Below are 13498 nucleotides of genomic sequence, written 5' to 3' on the forward strand. Positions count from 1 at the left end.
TTCCAAGGCCTTGCAAAGGGACATGATTTTTCCCAGGCAAAGCCAAGACTGAGACCCTGGCCGCACAAGATATGAACTGGTGCTATCTATGGTCAGCCTGACCACAGAGGCTGAGGGACTGGTGCTCTGGATCTGGGGGTGGTTCAAAGCTTTGCTCCAGCCCAGTCCCCTGCCTGCAAAACCCCTGCAGCTCAGGGAGGTCAGGAAGCCCTTCCCAGATGACCCCTCTCCTTTTGGGCCACAGAGGCTGGGCAGGGGGAGCTGCTGGGGAGGGCTGTTCCAGGCAGAGGGGGCTGGGGTCAGGGGCTCAAGATAAGGAGGAGATGGAGGCCTCCCTGAAGGTCCAGTGGTTAGGACTCCGAGCTTCCAAAGCATGGCACACAGGTTCAATCCCTGTTCAGGGGACTAAGATCCCACATGCCAAGGGGCATGACCAAAAAAAATTTAAAAAGACAAGGAGGAGATGGAAACCCAAAAGGTGGGAAGGAGGGATGGAGGCCTTTCCGTTCAGCCTGGGCTTCCAGGCTGCCTGCTGGGTGAGGGGTACCAGGTACAGAGCCTCGTCTTTCACTGTGGCACCTGAGCCTGAAGCTGCACCAGCTTCCACTTCTCCAGAGACCAGCACCCCACACCCAGGAGGCAGGAGGAGCCGGGAACCTATCAGCCGTCGGCCGTGGGCACGGAGGCTCCAGGCCCAGCTGCAGCTCTGGTGGGGGCTACCGGGTCACCCTGGACCAGGGAGTCGGGGGCATGCGGGAGGTGGGGTGGGACAGAGCCACGGGGGTGAGCGAGGCGGGCAAGGGGGCGTCAAGCGGGGTCTCAGGGCTCAGAATTTAGGATTGGCTGCCCCTGGCCTTGCCCCGTGCCCTGCCCTCACCAGGCGCCCCTGCAGTGACCCAGCCTGGACCTCAGCCATGCCTGCACCCTCTCCCACTCCCCAGCGCCCAGCCCTCGGGTCTGTGGGAGCTGGCACGCAGGCACATCAGGGGAATAAGGAGCCCTCATGTGACCCTCAGCCTTGGGGACGGGAAGAGCTGGGCCCTCTTGGCCCGGAGCCCCTCATCAGGCGGAGGCGGGGTGGGGGAGGGGACAACTGAAGGGGTGAGGATTGGGGTTCTGGGGACAGGTCTGGCCCAGGGACCTTCCAGGAAGCCCAGTGCCAGCACCACCCATTACAGCCCCTACCCAGCTCATCAAGAGGCAAGAGAGACCCCCTCCCAGACAAGGCATTTCCCTGCCCTGAGAGATCCAGGGGGACCGTTCCCTCTCCACGAAGCCCCGGGGGAGGGAAGCAGGCATTGGGCCCTCAGGGTGTCCCTTTAGCTCCTCAGAGCCTCATTGTTCTCATCTGTAAGTTGGCTGGATGGCCCTGCACCGTCCAAGGCCATTCAGAACAAACCCCTGTTTGGGGGTCTGAAAAGCTGGGACTGTGCTTGTTCATCCCAGACCCACTGAAGGAGCTGTCCCTGCCCCCTGGGGCCAGCTGCCTCAACCAGGCACCAGAGCTAAACTCTTCTTCCCTCTGCTCCCTTCTGCTGCCCCCTTCTTGGTGGCAAGGACCCTAGGGATGCCCAGGGCACCAGGCCCGAGAGTGACCCAGACCCACCTGGCTGGTGGCACTGGGACAAGCTCTCCCCATGGCCCGTGGGCTCTGGGCGGGTCCCAGACACCCGCCTCCCCTTTCCGCCCCCTCCCCCGGTGGCAGCTGATCTTAAATTCCTGGCGGGCAGGACAGCTGGCAGCTTTGCACACAGAGCTCGGCTGAGGGTAGGACTCACATGTTTTCCCTACAGTCCGGCAGGGTGGGCAGAGGGGAGAAGGAGAGCAGGTTAAATTGTGGGAGATGCAGGTGGATGGAGGGGGCCCTTGTTCCTGCTGCCTCCACCACCCTGGGCCAGAGACGGGGCCAGTGGAGGGGCCCCTGGAGGGAGGGGAAGCGGGAAGAGGGATGGGGTCCTGGAGGGATGGGGGTCAGGGTAGGAGCTGGGGGTGGCTGGGGACACGGGGCTGGAGTCCCAGGGATGAGGAAGCTGCATGTGAGACAGTCGCTGAGGCCAGGAACTGGGGGGAGGGGTCAGCAGGATCAGGGGTCACGGGGATGGAGCCATGGGTGGGTATGGGGTTCAGCAGGGTCAGAGTGGCGGCTGGGGGAGCCCTGGGGTCACTAAGATCGTGGGTGGGCCTGAGGGTTGGGGGGGGGGGGTCAGGGCCCAGGGGTCAGGGGCGCACCTCTCGCAGACCCGAACGGTCCAGGCAGCGATGATCCAGGAGGAGATGCTGAAGACCAGGAGCACAGTGCCCGGGCAGATGGTCATCAGCGTCTTCATGACGAAGCGGGTGTTGAAGGTGATCTTGTTGAGGGCTCCGATGCTGCGGCTGGAGGCGTCCGTGAAGATCTTACTGTGCAGTAGCATGACGCGGCCCAGCAGGTAGAGGCGCAGGAACATAGGCACCGACAGCAGCACATCCACGTCGGCCTCGGCCGCCGACGGCGCGTACGTGAAGGCCAGCCGTGCCGTCCACGTGAAGCGGTAGTGGCCGGGCACTGGGTGGATGGCGCACACCGCCAGCTCCAGGGAGATGAGGAACACGCGCTCGCACGTCATGGCGATGCGCCAGTCATCCGCCCCGTTGTCCACCATGAACAGCTGCGGAGATCAGGCGGGCAGGACGCAGTGGATGCTGGACACGTGCCCAGGCCACGGAGGGAGATCCCAGCCCCAAACCGCATCCACTCTTACAACAAACATGGCCTCACAGGCGAAACCCCCTAGTGCTCAGGGTCGGCCACAAGTCAAGCTAAACAGGGCACAGGTGTTCCCCCAAAAGCCAAACACAGAGTTACCAATGACCCAGCCCTCCCATTCCTAGGTAAATGGGCGAGAGAGATGAGAACAGTTGCTCAAACACATCCTGTGTACGTGCAATGACAGTAGCACTGTTCACAGGCGCCCAACGTAGAAACTACCCAATGTCCATCCAGGGATGCAGAGAGAAACAGAATGTGGTCCTTCCACACGTGGAACGTGTCCCAGCCATGAAGAGGAGTGCAGCACGGGCATGCTACTCCGTGAAGACATCATGCTGAGTAAAAGAAGGCAGTCACAAAAGGCCACCGACTAGGGTGAAGGAGGCAATGCTGCCGCCTCAGGAGGCCTGGAAGGTGGGGCGCTGAGCCAATGAGCATCATTCTCCAAGCTTCACACCCCGTGGAATTTGCCTGGGCAGGTCTGAGACAAGTTTAGGACCTGTCACTCCTCCCCTTGCACATTTTTCGGCTTCGGGGATGGGAACGTCTATCCTATGCAAGGCCCACCACGGTACTTTGGAAGCACACAACTTATCTGATTCACAGCTGGAGGAACACTTTGTCTCCAGAGGAATTGTACCTCAAGTCTCACCCATGTCTGTTTTAGATGATACTTAGCCTGCCAATCTAGGAGATGCAAGAGACGCGAGTTTGATCCCTGGGTCGGGAAGATCCCCTGGAGTAGGAAACTGCAACCCACTCCAGTATTCTTGCTGGGATAATCCCATGGACAGAGGATCCTGGCGGGCTATATAGTCCATGGGGTTGCAAAGAGTCAGACACAGCCGAGTAACACAACACACACATGTAAATATAATCTTTCTTTCTTTTTTCCTTTGGCCGTATGGCACAGTATATGGGATCTTACTTCCCTGACCTGGGATCAAACCTGGGCCCCTGAAGTACAAGTGTGGATTCTTAACCACTGGACCACTGGGGAAGCCCCTAGATGATATTTAAAGGAGATTTTGGACTTTGAGTTGATGCTGGAATGAGTTAAGACTTTGGGGGCTGCTGGGATTGATGCATTTTGCATGGGAGAAGGACATGGATTTGGGAGGTGGGCCAGAGGATGGAGAGTTATGGACTGAACTTTGTCCACTCAATATTCAACTGCTAAGGGCCTAGCCCTCAATATGACTGTATTTGGAAATAGGGCCTTTAAAAATATAAAGATTAAATGAGGTCATAGGGGTTGGGCCCCCATCCTACAGGACTGGTGTCCTTATAAGAAGGGTATATACAGGGGTGTATGTGCATAGAGGGGTATATGCACATAGAGGAAAGGCCATGTAGGGTCACAATGAGGAGGTAGCTTCCTGCAAGTCAAGGAGAGAGCCTCAGGAGAAACCAACCCTGCCAGCACCTGACCTTGGCCTTCCAACCTCCAGAGATGTGACAGAATACATGTGTGTGTCAGTCACTCAGTGATGTCTGACTCTTTATGACCCCGTGGACTGTAGCCCGCCAGACTCCTCTGTCCATGGGATTTCCCAGGCAAGCATACTGGAGTGGGCTGCCATTTCCTTCTCCAGGGGATCTTCCCAACCCAGGGATTGAACCCAGGTCTCCTGCATTGCAGGCGGATTCTTTACTGTCTAAGCCATCAGGGAAGCCCCACGAGAAAATATACTTCTGCTGTGTAAGACACTCGGCTGTGGTGTGCAAACATACAGCACTTCCTTCTTTTCTGTTTCGCTGAATAGTATGGCATTGTATGGCTGGACCACCGTTTGTTTATCCATACATCAGTCAACGGACATTTGGGGGGTTTCCACCTTTAGGCAATTGTGAATAATGCTGCTCTGAACATGTGGGTACACGTTTTTATGTGGATGTAGTTGTTTCTCCAAGTGTGTAACTTGGGGTGGAATTGCTGGGTCATATGGTAACTCCATGTTTAACTGTTTGAGGAACTGCCAGGCTGCTGTTCCCAGCTGTCCCTTTAGAATTGCTTCCTTTACTTCAAGGGTCACCATCCTCCTACCCCAACCCCTAGCCAGACTGAGGACCCCTCCCGTGTACCAGACTCTGGGTGTCCTTTGACAGGTCTGCATACAGTACAACCTAGGTAGGATTTTCCTACACCCACCTCCTGCCAGGCTGTGGCTCCTTGAGGTCAGGGGTCATCAAAGGCCAGAGTCAGAAGCCAGATCTGACCCCCTTTGGTGTCCCCAGGCCCTGATGCTGGCCTGTTGTGGTAACACCTGCCTTTCAAGCCCTGAACTTGGTTCTCCAGGGACCTGACCAGCTTTTGATCAACCCCTGAAATAGGAGAATCCCTGGCACATGAGAAATCTTTCAAACACAGGTCCAGTGGACCAGGAGAAGGAGCCTGGTGCCACAGACACTGGACTCCGTGGCTGCAAAACCTCAGAAGACCCCAGGGCTGCAAAAGCAATCCACGTGCACCTCAGATCCCCAGCCCACTGCCTGCTCTCTCACTGTTTCGTCTTCTTTACCAAATTATCGATGAAAATTAAAATGATGATAGGCATTCCAAGAAATTAAGAGTGATCTAAACAGTGTGTTTCCATGGAGATCTTCCTCCCCCCCCCCCCCTCCGCTTTTATAAAGCGGCTATTGATCCTTCTATGTTTTAGAGGGTTCCCAGGTCCTGGGGGCTTCCCAGCTGGCGCTAGTGGTAAAGAACCTGCATGCCAATGCAGGAGATGCCAAAAGACACGGTTTAATCCCTGGGTTGGGAAGATCCCCTGGAGGAGGAAATGGCAACCCACTCCAGTATTCTTGCCTGGAGAATCCCATGGACAGAGGAGCCTGGCAGGCTACAGCCCAAAGGGTCACAAAGAGTTGGACACAACTGAACATGCACGCATGAAGGTGGCTGGTGTGGGGGGCTCTGGGGTGCAGAGCGGGGAGCTGTCCTAAGCCCCCTGAGCACTGACCTGGATCTCTCGGGCATGGTAGAGGATGACTAGGCCCAGCAGGATGACCGTGGAGAGGCTGATGAGGCATTTGAGTGCAAATGAGTACAGGGATTCCTGGGCAAAGAGAGAGCAGAGGGCAGGACAGACACTGTGGAGTGGGCAGCCCTCCTGACCCCCCGACCTGGTCACTTCGCTCGGGAAATGAAGCTCCGGTCCTTACTCCTTAGGCTTGGCGCACAGCAAGGTGGCACTTCGGTTTATAAGGCCAGGTCTCACATGGGCACAGCACTTCATAGTTTATAAAACCAGGCCTGGAGCAGACGCAGCACACCACAGTTTACAGGCTGACTTGGCTCTCATCTCCCTCCGTATCCACTTGGGGACCCACAACCAGGCTCATAACCTGGCCCAGCTGGCCCTCGAAAGGAGCAAAGTTCCTTCCCTGCTCCTCAAAGCAGCTCTTCTCTGGTGCACCCCTGACTCCTCCGGGCCTGACCCGGAAGCAGCCCCCTTCCCACCTGCAGCGAAAGCGCAGCCCCATGGTGCAAGATGCAGGGAAGGGGCTGGAGACTTCAGGCCCCACCTGAGGCCTTCCTGCTGCCCTCAGGGGGTGGAAACAACAGGAGGCCCTGGGTGCCCCCCACCTTCCCACCTCCAGGGTCCCCTCAGCATCCCCCGCCCCCCTCTCCTAGGGCCGATGTGGTCCCAGACCCCAGGCCCAAGGGGGTCTCGGGGAGCCAAGTGGGACCAGCAGGGCCTCCCTGGGGTGCCAGGGGGAAGGGCCATGCCTACCTTGGTGTAGACCCCCCAGGACAGCTCCGTCTCTGTCACCATGACAACGATGCCGAACATGCCAAAGATTAGGGCATAGTCACTGAGGCGCTTCCGCTTCTCAAAGAGCGCCCGCCGGTGGCCCAGGCGGTGGCCAACGCTGGGGGGCTTCCTTGAGCCCCTTTGTCTGACCGCCTCATCTTCTTCCTCATCTTCCTCCTCTTCCTGGTCCTGGGGCTGCCCCCGGGGGCTGCCAGGCGAGGGCTGCGCCGGCTCGCTCTTGGCCACCACCACCTGGATGCCTGGGCCATTTGGAGGCTGCGGGGGGTGGCCGGCCTCGGGGTCCAGAGGATCTCGGCCCGGGGCACCCAGCCCGCCACCTAGCGGCCGTCCCTCGCAGCCACTGTGTCTGTGGCTGTTCATGACTATGTGGGTGCTGGCGTTGGGCTTGCTGCCGGCCGCCTGGGGCCTGGCATGGCTCAGCCACCGGGCTCCCGCGCTGACCTGCAAGGCACAGGGAACACGGTCATGTCAGGCCCTGGCCAACTGACCCTCACCCCAGAAACCGAGCCAGCCTATGCCCCTCCTTGGCTCAAAACCTCCACACAGGACGTCCTGGGGGTCCAGTGGTTAAGAATCGGCTTCCCAATGCAGGGGATGTGGGTTCGATCCCTGGTTGGGGAAACAAAGATCCCATACGTTGCAGGGCAACTAAGCCTGCACACTGCGACTACAGAGCCTACAGAGCCCACATGTCACAACTACAAAGAAGTCTGTGGCCCACAACGAAGAGCCCAAACGCCGCAACTAAGACCCAATGCAGCTAAAAATAAGTAAATAGATATAAAACAAAAACAAACCTCCCCGTGGCTCGCCAGCACGATTGGATAAAAACTCCTCACTGTGGCCAGGAGGCCTCTATCGTCTGGCTCCTACCCACCTTATCCTTCTCACTTTCCCAGAGCCACTCCCTTTCAGCCACACTGACCTCCCCATCACCAGGTTCCAACAAGCTTGGTCCTGCTTCAGGGCCCTTGCACACTCTGAGGCGCCTGCTGCACCCTCTGCCTGGGACACCTCCCTACCAGATCTTTGCCCAATGACTTTTCTGTGTTTCCAAGTACCTAAAGCAATGGATGCTAAAGCAATAAACACAGGCGACACTCAGTAAACACCTCTGAAAGCCTCAAGATGGGATTCTGCCGGCTGGTTTGCCTGGGAGGATTAGAGGCCACCTAAATGAGCCGTCTGGAACCACCTTAAGGTGGTCTTAAGATAAGACCACTTTACTGTAGCATCCCTGTCTTCTGAGAAACCTGTATGCAGGTCAAGAAGCAACAGTTAGAACCAGACATGGACTGGTTTGAAATTGCGAGAGGAGTCCGTCAAGGCTGTATATTGTCACCGGGCTTATTTAACTTATATGCAGAGCACATCATGAGAAATGCTGGACTGGATGACTCGCAAGCTGGAATCAAGACTGCCAGGAGAAATAATGACAACCTCAGATATGCAGATGATACCACTCTAATGGCAGAAAGTGAAGAGGAACTGAAAAGCCTCTTGATGAAGGTGAAAAAGGAGAGTGAAAAAGCTGACTTGAAACTCAACATTCAAAAAACTAAGACCAAAAGAAAAAAAAAAACCTAAGATCATGGCATCTGGTCCCATCACTTCATGGTAAAAAGAAGGGGGGAACGTGGAAACAGTGATAGATTTTATTAATATTTTCTTGGGCCCCAAAAGCACTGTGAATGGTGACTAAAGCCATGAAATTAAAAGACACTTCTCCTTGGAAGGAAAGCTGTGACAAACCAAGACAGTGTATTAAAAAGCAGAGACATTACTTTGCTGACAAAGGTTCATATAGTCAAAGCTATGGTTTTTCCAGTAGTCATGTAGGGATATGAGAGTTGAACCATAACGAAGGCTGAGCATTGAAGAACTGATGCTTTTGAATTATGGTGTTAGAGAAGACTCTTGAGAGTCCCTTTGACAGCAAGGAGATCAAACCAGTCAATCCTAAAGGAAATCAGTTCTGAATATTCATTGGAAGGACTGATGCTGAAGCTGAAGGTCCAATACCTTGGCCACCTGATGCGAAGAACCAACTCATTGGAAAAGACTCTGATGCTAGGAAAGACTGAAGGCAGGAGGAGAAGGGGGGGCAACAGAGGATGTAATGGTTGGATGGCATCACTGACTCAATGGACATACTTTTAGAAAAACTCTAGGGGATAGTGGAGGACAGGGAAGCCTGGCGTGCTGCAGTCCATGCAGTTGCAGAGAGTCGGGTACGACTTAGCGACTGAACAAGTCAGCCGTCAGGAGATGGTTCCAACCCAGGCTTGTCTGCTGACTTCTGGAACCTTGGACAAATTAATATCACTCTACTGAGCCTCCAATTCCCTACCACTACCACGTAGAGTTGTCCAAAGGCCTGAACATACTTACACAGTCAAAGGGTATGGCCAGGGAGATATTAGGGACTGTGACTATGGCTATGAGACCCTCAGCTCCCTCCTGCCTGGATTCCAGGACCAAAGGAACAATCCAGGATTTAATTCTAAGATCCCAGAATTGAGGAATGCCCTGGCAGTCCAGTGGTTAGGACTCTGTGCTTTCACTGCTGAGGGCCCGGGTTCAATCCCTGGTCAAGGAACTAAGACCCCACAAGCCAAGGTGTGGCTAAAAATAAAGACATAAAATTTAAAAAAGAAAAAGATCCCAGGGAATTCCCTGGAGGTCCAGGCATTAGGACTCTGTGCTCTCACTGCTGAGGAATGGGTTCAATCCCTGGTTAGGGAACTAAAAACCCTGTAAGCCATGTGATGCAGTCAAAAAAACAAAAAGATCCCAGCATCTTGGTCTGGTCCTGCGGCCTTGGGCCAGCCTCAGTTTCCCCACAAAGGAAACTGGCTACCGAGAAGCAGACAGGCTGATATGCTCTGACACCCTCAGATTCTGCGCCTGCCTGGGGCCAGGCCCCGTGTGCCACATGCAGGAGCAAGGACCTTGAAGACGGTGACATGCACAGGATGGTCCTGCCTGGAGTCCAACCTTGCCAGATCATCCACCGCTCCACCCTAGCCCACTCCCTCACTCCTCACCCCCACGGGCACCCCTAGCTGCCACCACAGCCTGTGTTTACGAACACCCACTACATGCCAGGCTCTGTCCTTCACACAGAGTTTTTTCCTTAATTCTCACAACATCCCCCAAAAAGGGGTCCTAGGATTTGGCCTGTTGTACAGATGGGGAAACTGAGGCACCAGTTTCCCTTCACTGTGCGGTGAAGGGTCTGTCTCCTTACAAGGCAGATTCCGCATCAGGCTGCCTTGTGGGATTCTCCCAAGAAGCCAGGCGGCAGTGGGCTGTGGGTCCAGTGCTGTCCTCTTGGGAAAGGCTAAGCTAGCATGTGCCGGGGGCTTGGGAGAGGGGGCTGCGTACAGAGACAAGACACCTCCCTGGCCCTGAAACCACACTCCTGGGGGTGAGAGACTCAGACAATGTCACACCAGGACACACCACGATGAGCAAGGTTGCCAGGCGAGACACGGATGACCTTGGCCAGGGCACCAAGCACCGCATGCCCTGCAGGACTACCTGTGTCCACGTCCACCCCGCCCCCAGGCAGTACATGTCCCCAGACGAGGGTGCCAGCATACAGGAAGAACCCGAGAATCATGAGGCTTAGGGCATGTCCCGCTTCCATCCATCCTCCCCACCAGGCTGTGGCCACCTGTGACCTGACACTTCACAGTTTATAGGAGCTGGCCCCCCGTGGGCCCAGGACATTACAGTTTGTACGGGCTGATCGCCTGCAGGCCCAGCACTTCACAGTTTATAAGGCTGATCTTGGCCCTGATCTCTGTCCTCACAAGCACTCAGCTGCCACTATCTTCTGGGGTGTCTTCTACTGTCTTCTGCGGTCCCTGCTTGCCACCTGAAGGGCGTGAGCTGCTAGGTGGGGCTAAGAGCCTGCCCCCAGGACACACGCCGCAGCCCCAGACCTGCTCTTCCCCAAGAGACAAAGAGACCTCAGACAGCCCTCCTACCTCCCCTCCTGAAGGTGCAGAAGGGCCCCTGCCCAGGGCTTGAGGAAAGCAGGCAGGAGAGGGGATGGCCTGGCAGACAGGACTGGGAGGGGGTGGGGGCGCTGCAAACGACCTTCTGAAATGCACCGATGAAGATGCAATTTGGGGATGTGACTCAGCCACCTAACACACAGGCCAAATTCAGCCACGCGGCGGCCATGCTCCTCCTCGCCTGGCAGTCGCGTCCTGACATGCCCTGGGCAGAAACGGAGTGGGGTGGGGCATGCGGATAGGCAGCAGGTGACTTCCAGGAGGGCGGAGGCCTGGAGGGCCTTCCTGGGGCCCATCACGCTCATGCGGTTATTTGCGACTTGGTCGCTCGGTCGTGTCTCTTTTGCGACCCCGTGGACTGTGGCCCGCCAAGCTCCGTTCGTGGGATTTTCCTGGCGGACCAAGACCTTGATCAGAATTACTGCATTTAATCCCTACGGCTACTCAGCGAGGCAGGTGGCATTCTTACTCACATTTTACAGATGGGAGACAAGACTCAGAGAGGTTCAGCATGTTGCCCGAGGTCACACAGCCAGGAGGGGCAGGGGCTAAGTTAGTGTAGTCTGGGGGTGGCAGGACCTGCCTGGATCCCTCTTGACCAGCGACTACTCAGAAAGGGAGCCAGTCTGGCGCAGCCCTTGAGGGACCACAAAGCTCGGGGCACAGGAGTGGTGGCCATCTGACACCTCCCACGACCTCACAGGAAATGGAAGGACAGAGAGGCCTGCCAGAGATCTCACGGAGGAAGGGGCCGGCCCATAATCTAAAGACTGGGTGGGACCAGAGGGTCTTGGGGACAAGAGACCCCACTCCTCCCCAGGTTCACCTTCCCCTCCCTCATTGCAACCTGGGCCTAAAAGTGGGGTCCCCAGGATCCTCAGAGTTTTCCCAAAGAACCAGAAACTCCTATAAAACCCCACCCAAGGTTTCGATGTCCATGAAAGGGTGTGTTTTTCTGGGTGAAGGCCCCGAGTTCTTCAAGGACTTCTTCTAAAAAGGGAGAAACACCCTGTGGGCTGTATTTGGTTTTGAAGGTTCTTGGAATTTCTAAAATTGTCTCACATGTCTGGGGCACAAGACCTCTGTTCCCTGAATGCTGGGGTAAGGAGATGAGCAGACCTGCCTTCTGCACCATTTCAAGAGATACTGTGCGAAACCTGTAGGCCAAGCGGGGCAGGGGGAACCCCGGAAGGCTCTTGAAGCAGAGAAGAAAGTGTGCAAGCAGCAGGGACCAAGGAGGCCAGCTCCTCTGAACTTTCCCACCCAACAGGAAGAGAAAGAAAATGACCAGACAGCAAAGGCCCTTGAGTGAGCCCTTTTACAAATGATGGGTTGATTACAGAGGGACCTTTGGGTGTTCCAGCCAGGACGAGGTCACTGCCACTTTCTCAGCTACTTCTTTAGTAACGGGGCATCTTAGTGCCAACCCAGCAGGGTCGGTGACCAGAAAGAAATGAGATCTCACATGGAAAATGCCTAGCACACAGTCATGGGTACGTTGTGGTGCCACTGCCCAACACCGCAACCTGTCCCTCAGAGCTGGATCAGGAGAAAGTACCCCCTGCCCATTACTCTCAAAGGCAGAGCCTCCTTGGGGCAAAATGCCCACCTCACTGCTCCCAGGAACTGTGGACAGAGCAGCACATGGCAGAATCTTGTAGGTTTTGTGGGCAAGTTGTGGGCTGTGTGTCCCTGTGGAGGGTAGGGAAGGACCCCAAAACACTCCTCCACCATCACTCTTCAGGCCCCAGCTCTGCTGGGCGGACAGGATCCATTTGTCCTCCCACCCTATGGGCTGTTGGAGAGTGGGTGCAGCAAGTCGTTGGCTGACTGCCCCATCCCTTACGCATTCTCCCCTTCACCACCCATCCGGGTGCAATTAGCCTGCCCTAGCCTGCTCTCCCCAGTGCCCTCCACTCTGATGCGTCTCTATCAGCATCTCTGGCTCACCCCCAGCCTCCAGCACTCACATCTGAGGCCCCACCCTCCAGGACAGCCAGAACGGTGCGCTGTGCTGGGTACCCGACCTCTGTCCTGGGAGAGCTAGGGGGCCAGTTTTACGAACCCTGCCATGCTGCCCCTAACGGCTGGACACAAGGGCCAGTGGTGAGGGTCTCGTTCCTCGCATTCCCAAGCCAGTCCTGGGTCACTGCCTCCACCCCGAGAGCTCCCCCACCGTATCTATGGAGTTGGGAGACTCAGTGCTCTGCCCCCGCCAAAGTGAACCCAGTACCCTCCCCCTCCAGGATGGGGATCCGTGAATCGACTCACTCGGGCAGTGCACATACACACAGTCCCCCACTGCCATGTCCTCTCTGTTGCGGACCCCACGGACATCCTCCCTCCTGGCCCCTGCCCCAAACGGCATCACACTCCGGGACATGTCTCCCTGGGTACCCCTGTCCATACCGCTCAGTACCTGCGGGACGCGGCTCGGGCGGCCGGACGAGGCTGGAAGGGAGAGGGACCCACGCGGCCACGGACCTCCAGGTCGGGGCCGGAGCCGGGGCCGGGGCTGCGGACGGGGCGGGCAGCAGCGGGCAGGCGCGAGGCCCCGGGGCGGTGGGGCCGGGGGCAGCGGCAGCGCTCGCATCCCCCGCCGCCCTGTACACGGGCCCGGCCGGGGGGGCGAGCTCCCGCCCGGGCCGGGAGAGGAGGGGGCGGTGCGACGCCAGCGGCGCGGCCGATTGGCCGAGCCCGGGTTGGCACCGCCCCCGGCGACCCCGCAAGCCCCGCCTTCATTTAAAGATCCCTCATTCCCAGGCGCCCCCTTCGCCCCTCAGCGCGCGGCTGGTCCTCAAACTCACCCTCCTGCCCCGCGCGATGGAGAGGACTATGGCGAAGCGAAAACTCCCGTCCTCGAGAACTCCTAACCACCCGTTTTCCAAAATCAGGTCCCCAAACTCCAGCCACCTTTCAGCATTTGCGCACCTGGGGGCTGA

At 57.0% G+C, this 13498-nt stretch overlaps 1 protein-coding gene across 1 annotated transcript in view; it reads right to left on the reverse strand.

Annotated features, from left to right (window-relative positions):
* KCNN1 (potassium calcium-activated channel subfamily N member 1) overlaps positions 1–13171 on the reverse strand; it is a 28476-nt gene extending 15305 nt beyond the window's left edge. The window contains exons 1-4 of the mRNA XM_065931575.1: positions 12976–13171; positions 6490–6972; positions 5716–5811; positions 2230–2648 (exon numbers count right to left, since the gene is read on the reverse strand). Coding sequence (XP_065787647.1) covers positions 2230–2648; positions 5716–5811; positions 6490–6972; positions 12976–13149 — 1172 coding nt within the window. The 5' untranslated portion in view covers positions 13150–13171. The remainder of the gene's footprint in view (positions 1–2229; positions 2649–5715; positions 5812–6489; positions 6973–12975) is intronic.
* Between the last annotated feature and the right edge of the window lie 327 nt (positions 13172–13498).

Source organism: Muntiacus reevesi, chromosome 1 (genome assembly GCF_963930625.1).
Source record: "Muntiacus reevesi chromosome 1, mMunRee1.1, whole genome shotgun sequence".
Classification (NCBI taxonomy): domain Eukaryota; kingdom Metazoa; phylum Chordata; class Mammalia; order Artiodactyla; family Cervidae; genus Muntiacus; species Muntiacus reevesi.